Source organism: Zingiber officinale, chromosome 9B (assembly GCF_018446385.1).
Source record: "Zingiber officinale cultivar Zhangliang chromosome 9B, Zo_v1.1, whole genome shotgun sequence".
Lineage (NCBI taxonomy): Eukaryota > Viridiplantae > Streptophyta > Magnoliopsida > Zingiberales > Zingiberaceae > Zingiber > Zingiber officinale.
Genome location: NC_056003.1, coordinates 30468391 through 30479656, shown reverse-complemented (window position 1 = coordinate 30479656; position 11266 = coordinate 30468391). Strand labels below are relative to the sequence as shown.

Below are 11266 nucleotides of genomic sequence, written 5' to 3'. Positions count from 1 at the left end.
GCCACTCCAATCGATCAGGTGATTGATTGGGGCTGGTTTCTCGCGATGCACAAAAGGGAGGTTGAATCGATTAGGAAGGAGTCAAATCAATTCCAAAGTTTTCCGTGAGAACACAGAGGCGTTCTGGATTGATCAATAAATCGATTAAGCCTCCCCAATCGATTAATTAATCGATTGGGATATGATTGTTTTGCATGTTTAAATGGGAATCTGACACAACAATCAATTGGGATCGAACCCAATCGATTGGGAACCCTAAAGCGCACAGATAAAAGGTGTTTTCGTCGCAGCTCGACCTAATCTTTTCTTTGAGATCTTCTTCGTTATTATCGCCAGTTCTTGAAGCTTCTTGTAAAAAAATGTTGCTACACTTCCAAGTTTCAAGAGGTGTTTACAAGCTACAAGAGATCAAGTAAGAAGAGATTTTCCATTTATATTCTTGTATTTACTTCTTGTTTGAATTGTATTCTTGTTAAGAGCTTGTACGAGATTTCTCCACCTCTGGAGTGTTTCTGAGAAGGAGTTATTTTATAGTGGATGTGTGAGAGAGAGCCGTATCCTTGGATTAGTCACCTCATTAAGGTGGATACCAAATAAATCAAGGTGTTAGCATTTGCTTCAAGTTTTTCACTGCAAATCATCATCAACATAGTAATTGGAGCTAATCACCCCCCCCCCCCCTAGCTCCTGAAGTGTCCCAACAAAGCACGCCAAAGATTCATACTCCTAACACGTGGCAACACAAATATGACTGTCTCCCAACATAAATCATTTAGTCAGTCGGCCTTCCGCCTTGTTTGACTAGACACAAATGAGAGGCTTGTGATGTGGTGGATATGAGAAGCCCCCACGTGTCCACCAAAGGTTAAGTATTATACTTAGGTGGAGGGCAAAGTCAAGGTAGGCCAACAAAAGGAAGATCCGTTCAAGTAGTCTTTTGAGCCCTGATCGAACGCTCTCTGTCTCTTCCCGATTGATTATACCGATCGGACACTTCCGACTCTCCCTGGTCGGCCTTTATAGGGTAGATCCGCTCGGGTAGTCCCTTGGACCTCCAACCGAACACTCTCTGTCTCTCCTGAATCGGGCCTCACAAAGTATATATCCGCTCGGGTAGTTCCTTGAACCCTGATGGAACGATCTCCGTCTCTCCTTGGTCGATACTTCTCCTCGATCGGTCAAACCGATCGGACGTACTTCGCTCCTCGATAGGACACACCCTGTTATCCCCGATCGATTCGTCTAATTGGGTTTGCTCCATTATTCCTAGATGATCAAGCCGATCGGGGGTGCATTTCTTGTACCGACTGGACATGCCTTGCCCATTTCCATAAAGCCCTGAAAGTCTGGCGTTATTCAATTAAACAGGCCCCTAACCTCTAGCCCAACTATCCTATAGCTATGGGCCTTATGGACTAGCCTATCATGAAGAACGACGCATGTATTAATACGATATGTGAATTATTAGAGCATGTGTGGTATCATCTCATGTATCATGATCCGGAGGACTAGTAGATACGATAGGATATCCTCCTTACTGTAGTGTGATACACGTCCCATCCGTGATTAATACGTCATTAATACATAGAGATATCTAGTGGTAATATTATAAAAATGGGTCCAAAACGAGGACGGGGATATGTGATAATCTTTGACTATACTCATTTTCTTTGTTATTCTCCATATTCTATGTGTAAACTTAATCATCTTCTCTCTATTTTTCTCCTTACGAGGCTTGGCGTATTCTTCATTGGATCTCTCCTTCCTAACAATCAACGACTCTAGTCCACATCGCCACTGACTCACCGATGGCTTATCCTTTGAGGTCTCGAAGCAAGAACAGTGTTGTAATTGGAGCCGCAGCGATTCATAGTCGGTCGTCCGGGAGCTAGACGAGGGCTTTGTCCAAGAGGCCCTCATAACCAAGGTCGTCGACCACGCCAGCGAAGATCATCTAGAGAGGGGAGAGGGCCTCCTTGAGTCGACGGAGTCAGAGGCGGTCCGCTGCCTTGGTGCGCTCGACAGTCTCCTGGAGGTGCTGCACGACGAGCTCGCAGTCAGTAGTCGAGGAGAGTACGGGGCCAAAGGCTGAGGAGATGGTGTGGTCGATGCGTAAGTCGAGGGGGCAGGCAATCACTGGAGCGGGGAAACAGCTTCAGAGACGGACTAGAGTGCGACGACGCAGGCATCGAAGTTGGAGAGCAAGGCTTGCATGCGGGAGGCGAGGCCGGACCCGGATCACGAGGCGTGTGGTGTTAGGCCAGCACGACGGTGGAGACGTCCCCTGCCATCTCAGACTGTCGATTAACTGAATCAACGAGGGGAATCGAAGGCGGAGAGGTCGACGGCGACAATCAACGACGAGAAGGCCAAGGAAGGAAACGGTCAGCCGAGGCTTCGAAACGCCATTTGCCGCTTTATTCTGTTCTGTCAAGTCTCAAGGTTTAACTTTTCAATTTGCCCCCACAATTATCTTAATTTGAATATGCCTTAAAATTTTACAATCAACACCCTGCCCCTCCCTAACCTATCCATAAGTCATAGTTCTATAACTCACATATTATTCACTCCTTACAAATATTTGAAGATAAGAGTTGCTCCAAACTAGTGTTTTCAACTAGATCAACCTCACTAATCCATAATCCATCATAATCAAATCAATTACAAGGATTTAGAATATTAAAGATTTTGAGAAAGAAACAAAATCAATTAATCAAATACAAGGAGATCATAGCATAACTCTCATTGAAGGATATATATATTTTTTTTCAATCTATTAATTTACATGTAATAAATAAAGTGTGCCTAAAACCCTCCCACAATGTCTCCTATTACGCCAAAATGGGCCACTCTCTACTTCACCAAGAGGATGGCTCCTTGTATGCAATTAAACTTTGTTATAACAATGAGTTTAGTGACTTCCATTTCCTGGCTCTTTATCTTCTGCATAATTAATTTTCACATAAATTAAAATGACCATATATATATTATTGATTTTTCTTTAAGAACTCACCATTGGCAAGAGAAGGATCGACATGTACAAAAAAGCTTGCAGCTACAATTAGATAGCAAAGGATCAGCATTAAACCTTTGAAATAGTTTGAAGTTCCATCCTGCAGTAAATGCATAAGGTTAGGGTGTATCGTAAAAAGACACTTTTGAAAATAAGTGGACTCATTAGTTTAAGTCATTCATTCTACGCTAAATAATGGAATAGTCTGAATTTCATATGAAAAGTTGCAGACTAATAAACGGCTTATAGAATGGGACGAATGAACAAAGGTTAACTTGAACAAAAGGGTTTTGGATTAGCAGTCATGTTTAATAAGTTTTGGGTGGATTGTAATGGATATCCGATATTGCGAAGGCTAAAATAGTTCAAATGGAAGTCTAATCCAACTTGAAATGTTAGACTTGACATTGTTTAGAAGTGAAAGATTGACTGGGGAGGAACAACTTAGTTGAAGGATTAGAACTGAAGGACGAATTCCTTCTTTCTTTGATAAAAGTGAGCAGCAACCATTAGAATCGAACTATTGTTCACTTGCATCATTTTTAAAAAATTAGCAGACGAATTGACATCTCAATACCTGGAGCATGAAGGTGACAACCAATACTGTTATAAACAAAGTCGCCGTCTCAAAAAGTTGAAAATTCAAGTCCATTGGTTGTCCCATGATCCATCCTACTACCACACAAAAAGGAATCTGCATCACAAATGAAGCACAAACAAAAAGAAAAAAAATACATGAGACGAATGATGAGTCGGCAAAAAACTACTATTGTTTCATGTGCCAACTAACAAGCAAAATGATAAGTTGCACCCTCCTCGGTTGACATGAAGCAATTTCTAAAACGATGAATGAAACAATTGAAGACCAATTATGAAATTTCATTGGAGTTCTACAAACTTTCTGAAAATTATGAGCAAAGAACAGTATGCAACTCAATGCTTGCATAGCTCATTGAAACTGAACTTGGCTTACCCCAAACATAGATATCTGAGTAGAGGACCCAATAGCAACTCCAAGAGAGATGTCCTGGAAAATGAAAATTATTATATTTGTACAGTAATTTAAGTTTATCGTGAAAGAAGATTACAAAGTGATAAGAATCATACGAGCTTGTCTTTCATGGCAAACATAATAGAACTTGCATGCTCGGCAGCATTACCGACAATTGGGAGCAAAATGACACTTATAAACGAAATAGGAATGTTCCAGGCAATTGAGGCACCCTGTGAAGTCAAATCCATTTAAGAGAGGTAGATGTTCGTGTTAGAGACAAAGATGATGAAATCATTAATAAAAAGGCAACTAATCTTGGATCAAAAAGAAAATCTTGAATGTTGATTTGAGGGAAAAAAACAAACAAGGTGATTGAAAGAAAAATAGGTACCTCAATTGCATCCACCAGGTAATCAGATAGCACTGAGATCCAAACTGTCAAAATTCCAAGCCATATGATGGCTTCCCATTTTGAAATCTCGGGGGCTTCATCTTCTTCATCTTTTGTGATCTCCCCATTTTCACATCCTTCCTTCAGAAAGCATGAAACGAAGCACATTATGTCAATTTCAAAGAAACATTCCTATCTGAACATCATAACAAACATAAACTCTCCTGAAATTAACATATAATTCTACACCAATAACTTGCATTGGGGAGATTTTGAACCATGAAAACTTATTTTGAATTGAAAGTTCTGGAAGTAGCACTAACCTCGCTTATGGGATCGTAGGATACATTACTGCTTTTTAATTGGAAAGCAAGGTAACAAGCATAGGCCAGAAGCATTATGCAACTGCTAAATCTAGAAAGAGCCATTTCTGATTTGCCATAATGTACTTCTGTATGTGTATAATGAAGAACAGCAGGGAAAAGTAGCCCCATTACTGCCATTAACAGCAATCCTGAGTTCACTGCAGCATCTGCCTGCCATAAACAAGACAACAAGCACTTTGATTGTCACTGGATCAACAATAATATTTAAGACTAGATGTTGGATAACAATATGTACCTTATCGAAAACTTGCTCTTTGTTCATGAAAACAATCCCTCCAAAGAAGAACGCACACCCAAGAACAAGCAACATGTTTGATAGAATAGATCCTAATAGTGACTGTTGAACGACTCGTACCATCCCACTTTGCAGTGCATGGACTGATATTATTAACTCGGTTGCATTTCCAAAAGTAGCATTCAAGAGGCCCCCCACTGCATTTGGAGTTTCAAACCTCAGATAAGGCGTTCAACCTTGAGAGGAATTCTTTCTTGATTATGCATTAAATTAGTAATATCATAAATAATTAATCTCTTTTTGTTTTTAATTTACTTCAAAGACAAAAAACTTTCTCAAGTAAATAAAGATAAAAAATGTTCACCTGTTGCTCCTGTGAAAAATACTAACTGCCTGCAATGAAGAACAAATCCAAATGTATCAGATATTAGGGCTGAAAATGCAGCATCAAGAAGCTGTTTCGACAACCTAAACTAAGTTTTCTTACTCAGTTGCGAAACCTAAGCGCTCTGCCAATGGAATGATGCCTAACAAACTGAAAAGGAATACCCATCCCTGCACAATGCCCAACAATAGAACCACACAAAAAATCAGAAGCTGCTCCTGCTAAAAGAATTGACCGAAGAAGGCTTTATAGACGAACCGACTAACTTTATCATCAGTCATGTAGCTGATAAGGACTGCTAGAGGTCCAAAAGGAATCAATACATTTATCTTGGCTGTGAATAATATTATTTTCAAGCTCCTCCAGAAGTTAGTCTTCATGATACTATCCGTTCGTTCAATGGCAGAAATAGAACCATGCTGAACTCCATTCATGCCGATAGACTTCGTTGGAAGATCCAGACTGACAAGGCTTTCATCCTCGAAATCATGTTCTGATCCACCAGACGGAGGACCAATCTTTGTAATCAACCAAAAGAAAGAAAGAAAGAAAGTGTAAGCAACAACAATTTTCTGGTTTGATAAACAAAAACAAATTGGGAAAAAGTCTAACTCAGGAGAACTCACTTCGAAGGAGGCAGGAATTATCGCAAGCTGAGTTTTTGTATCGCCTTCATGCATCTGCAAAGAAAGATTGGTTGAGAAATCCAAAGACAACAACTCTAGATTTCTCACGATGGCAATTAGGCAAAGTAGTTGAAACCTATGGTAATACATCGAGCAACCCTAACCGATCCGATAGCCCAAGAGCGAATACGAGATCGAAAGATGAATTACACAAACACATTCCTTTCACCCTCTACCAAAACGTAACCCACATTCCCATAAGTCGATATATTTTACCCCTACAATGTTCGAAAGTGCGCAAAGACTTCATATCAATTTTTTCGCCATACAAGACCATAAAAGCAAAGGAAACAAAAACAAAAACAAAAACAAAAACAAAAACAAAAAAATACTTCCGGAGATGATTGAGGATCGAAATTGAATCGCACCTGTCCGGCCATTTCTCTGTTCGATTTCCGCCAGCCCAAGCATCCAGGCGATCTAGGAAGCGATTAGAAGAAGAAGAAGAAGAAGCCGATTGAAACTGCTTAACCGATAGGAACGACGAAAGGAAGAGGAAGAGGAAAAGGTGGAAGTTAACTGGATTGAAGGCATTGGCTTTGTTTGGGAAGCCATGAACTCGCTTACTTTAATGGACGGCCAGCGAGAAGAGAGATACGCCTCTTTTCGTGCGTACCAACAAAAAAATCGATAATAATATTAAATACTAAAATACTAAAATAATAATTTGAAAATCTTTTTTTAATGGGTACTAATTTGGTGAGTTTGATAAAAAAAAATAATAATAATAACCCTAATTCCAACTCCCCTTCCACGGACCTTGATTAACGGTAGTTCAACGGGATGATTTAATGACTAATACATAAGATATTATCATCATAAATTTTGAGATTCGAATCTTGATATATCTGAGATAAATATCTCACTTATGTACTAGTCACTATTCTCAGTACTAGTAATCGTCCGTTATTTACCTCCTTTATATTGCTCCTGAGATGAATTAATGGGGATACTAGGACAAACATATTTATCTTTTTATCACCTTGATTAATTGAGATACTTACAATTCAATCCTTAACTATATCACGAATTTATAGAAATTTTTAAATAAAAAAATTCTAAAAAGTGGACGGATCCTCTGCATATAGTTAATTCTACCGTAGAATATCAATTACTCTACACCTAGTAATTAAGTTGGTGTTCTGAGTACAGATAATCTTTGTTCAAAAAAATCAATTAGTTAACAAAAAATAATGGGCAAAAATTAGGCAGGCTCTGATTTTTTTTTTTTTTTAGAGTAACAGGCTCTGATTTTTATTATTGTTAAAAGCATATTTATTTTTTTTCCATTCTAAAATATCCTCACTATAATTAATTTTGATTATAAAATTATTATGAATATTATTATTGACTATGATAGAAATAAAAATAAATAATTTCCTTTTTTTAAAAAAAATAATTTTTTATTTAAAAAATTATAAAAGTGTAAAAATAGAGATAGAAAATACTTTTCAGAATTTTTTTCAATTTCCTTAAATAGCTTTTACCATGTTTTGTTTGACAAATTGCGTGCCCCTATAAATGTAATTATGTTCATTTAATTATAAAAAATATATAAAATAAATATTAGTGGGCAAGATTTTTTATGAATAAATTTATTTATTAATTTGTGTAAAATTAATTATTAAAAAGAACATATATACAAATATTTATGAATAATTTTATAGATTTTTTTTAAAAAAATCAAATTTAATATTTATAATATGTTAAAAATAAAAAATTAACAACTCAAGTTCAATAATTATATTTATGAAAATATCCGTGAAGAATATTTATCAACAATTTTGAATTCAACTTGGGCTTGATAAATAAAAAGCTTACTGACACGGGAAATATTAAAAGTGAAAAATTTTTGATTTAATAAAGTATAGACGTAATATATGAAATTTAAATTTAATAATATTATATGTAATAAAATGATTATTAAAATACGAGATGATTAGTTATCTAAGAGTTATAAATGAGAGTTTCAAGTAGAATTATTAAAATGAAAAAGATTATAAAATATCTTTAAAATTTAAAAGGAAAAAATTTAACAATGACAATTAGACTTATTATATTTATATGGAACTAAATATTAGACAATGACATGATCATATAAATAAAATATGAGAATTATATAGAGATGAGAATATTAAAATAGATATGTAGATATAAAAAAAAAATAGATAAATTAAGAAATAAAAATATTAAAGAAAAACTGAAGTTACATTGAGAAAAAATCTTGAGAGAAACATTTAAAATAATATAAATATGTACTTAAATAATTAATAAATATTTCAATTAAACGATATAAAATTATAACAAATACTCTAATTAGATGATACAATATTTATACTTAAACTACCCATATCAAACGACGAAAATCAAAAAAACATAATTAGTAAAAATAAAATAAATTAAAATTCATTTAAATATAAATAATAATATAATAAAAAATAAAACTCAATAACGAAAAAATCTATAATTAATCCCATATAAGGAGATAAAACTTAATTATTATTGTTTATAAAAAAACTTAATAATCTTTTACCTATCATCTCAAATCTCATAAACACCTATATTTTGCACAACATTTATATCCTTGATAGATCATTAAAACATTTTAATATCATAAAAAAAATTATGAATTAAATGAAAGAATCTAATTGAATCAAACAAAAGCATTCAATTCATCATGATTGAATGATTTTTCTCGAACAGTTTTTTGCTGCCAACGATCCCCTCAACAGTTTGTGCCTTTAGGGTTTCATCTATGAATTTAAAGGCAATTTTCAAATTATTCAAACATTAATATATCATGGCAAACACACAAAAAAAATGTAGAGTTGATACTTTCGTTGAATGTGTGCTTCATTGTCGCTAGCATAACTGGCCGGAAGGTTGATCGGCTTTAGTGTAGATGGGGTGAAGAATATGGCCATCTTTTGGATCAACATGCACCCACTTCCGGCCGCTAAGCTTATTGCGCTCAAACCGGACTTGGCCTTCTTTCAGCGCGTACAGAGTATGATCCTTTCCCATTCCAACGTAATCTCCAGGGTGGAACCGAGTACCTCGTTGACGAACGATTATATTGCCAGGAATCACCTTCTGCATAATATCCAAACAGATGTATTAAAGAGATCCAAACAAAGAAAAATTGGGTTCACATGTTGTGTAGTGAGATAAATTTTGCTAACCTCTCCTCCAAACTTCTTCACGCCAAGGTATTTGGGGTTTGAGTCGCGCCCATTTTTTGTTGATCCTGCAGACTTTTTCGTGGCCCAGCGTCTGAAGACCAAGTTTAGTCCGCCGCCAGATGCCTCTGTATCGTAATGGATATAGAATGAAACGAAGAATTAAAACTACAAGCAAACAATGAAGATGCTGAATTTGCAACTAAGATAATTTACCAGTAGCCCCGGTGTATACAGTAGCATTTGCGATGAGATCCTTCAGGCCCACCCGTCTACACAAGCTTGAGAAAGACATTATGTACACTCCTGCAATAAACACAACCATTATTCATATTTCAAACTGTTAATCTACTCTAGCTGATGCTTGCTTTTCCAACGTTTGAATTACAATGTGGAAAAGGTATTCATTCCTACAACTGAGATAGTATTGGTTGCTGACAATCACCAAATGATTGTCGATCAGTGTACAAACCGCACGAGATGGTGGATGATCAATGTTCTGTGAAGATGTGAATAAGAAATGATTTTTCTTGAAATGAAATGAAATGCAGTGTATAATAATAAGATTTGGAAAAATATACATATATAACTCTTGGTCTAATTTTTCCATTATCATATCATAGCAACAACTTTTCATATTATGTCAAAGCTCTCAAACAAAAAGCCATCGCCCTCATCAAGCAGTCATCCAATTGTATCGTTCGATGGCAATATTTTTGCCACTGATTTTCCATAAAATGTTTTATTCTTCAGAAGAGTGGACTAATTTTTTTTTTCAATATTTCAAATGCAAGATGATTACCATAAGCTTCCTTTCGAAAAGTACTTAACATTTTTCCCATAGGCATTACGACTGCTAATCTCCATAACAAGTTTCATAAAATAATCGACAATAATTAAAGATAACAGCAGAATTGAACTGTTAACTAAACCTAATCAGTCGTGTTACCAATCCTAAGTCATCACAAAACACTATTAATGCACAGAAGGAAAGGTCAAATCCTCCACTTGAAGGACATGGAAAAATCATCACTAGGGTTCACTAAGAGAAATTTGATCCACCGTTTGCAGAAAATCCCTAAAAAGTTTTGCTTCCGTGCCCCTCTCAGGAAACATCCCCCGATCGACAAAATTCACATCCAAAAGGATGATACTCACATCCGACCAACCACAGCCAGCAATATGGAAGAAAAAAGCGACTAAATTACTCCATCATAAGCCACACGGTTTAGAAGAATGGATAGAGGATCTTGTACCTCCAAGAGATTTTTGTATTTTCCCAGAGCTCACAGCAGCTACACCACGGAAACGGAAGAAGAAGAAGCGATCAGCGGCTACCAGGAACGTCGACGAGTGGCGGAATGCACAAGGAAGGGAATAGAGGGAACAGGCGAAGGAGAGGCGTCGATCGAAGCTGAGGAGAGAAGAGAAGGGTCTGAATGGAGTCGGCGCTTAGGGTTTAGTCAAACTTGGCTCGGTCCAAATAACCAAATTAGCCCAAAATTACAACTAATTATTTTTTTTATAAAAAAAACAACGGAAAACATCTATTATATATGTATTAAAATAACACTTCACTTATAAGTTTTTTTATCCAAATTATGTCTTTATTCTCAAGACATTTAATATTAAAAATATAAAACGGCCAAAACAACTCTAAGATAGACTTTTTTTTTAATTAAAACAATTCCAAAATAAAGCATATATATATATATATATTAAAACAGGACTGTATTTATAATTTTCTATCTAAAATATCTCTATATTTTTCAATCGGTCTGATAGTAAAACATAAAGCATTAATTAAAACAACTCTAAAGTAAAATTTGTTAAAATCAAAAAAAAAAAACGACATCCCAAATCTGTTTTTTCAAAAAAAATCAGCATCACTCTCATCATTTTATTCTTCTGAAATTATCTCTTAATCCAACATTATTATACAAATTACTGAATAATTTCTATAACATATAGAAGTTACTCGATAGTTATTATTTACT

General features: G+C 35.6%; 2 protein-coding genes across 3 annotated transcripts; both read right to left on the bottom strand.

Annotated features, from left to right (window-relative positions):
* Positions 1-2731: 2731 nt before the first annotated feature.
* On the bottom strand, positions 2732-6682 carry LOC122025447 (vacuolar cation/proton exchanger 3-like). Of its 2 annotated transcripts, none has more exons than XR_006123714.1 (13): positions 6459-6682; positions 6031-6084; positions 5671-5922; positions 5507-5574; positions 5384-5412; positions 5020-5216; positions 4722-4934; positions 4399-4539; positions 4121-4237; positions 3987-4040; positions 3591-3685; positions 3014-3113; positions 2732-2943 (listed from the first exon to the last, which is right to left on the bottom strand). XR_006123714.1 is itself a non-coding variant. In XM_042584253.1 (13 exons), exons 1-13 carry the CDS (start codon positions 6468-6470, stop codon positions 2912-2914), a joined length of 1386 nt encoding a protein of 461 aa, XP_042440187.1. In that variant the 5' UTR covers positions 6471-6680; the 3' UTR covers positions 2732-2911. The 2 variants fall into 2 exon arrangements, 1 of the variants encoding a protein (XP_042440187.1); XM_042584253.1 differs by having other exon boundaries at positions 3591-3707; positions 6459-6680.
* Positions 6683-8738: 2056 nt separating this feature from the next.
* LOC122023955 (50S ribosomal protein L27-like) lies at positions 8739-10726 on the bottom strand. Its single transcript, XM_042582403.1, has 4 exons — positions 10526-10726; positions 9486-9575; positions 9273-9397; positions 8739-9183 (listed from the first exon to the last, which is right to left on the bottom strand). The coding sequence occupies exons 2-4, from the start codon at positions 9562-9564 to the stop codon at positions 8953-8955; spliced, it is 435 nt and encodes a 144-aa protein (XP_042438337.1). The 5' UTR covers positions 9565-9575; positions 10526-10726; the 3' UTR covers positions 8739-8952.
* Positions 10727-11266: the final 540 nt, after the last annotated feature.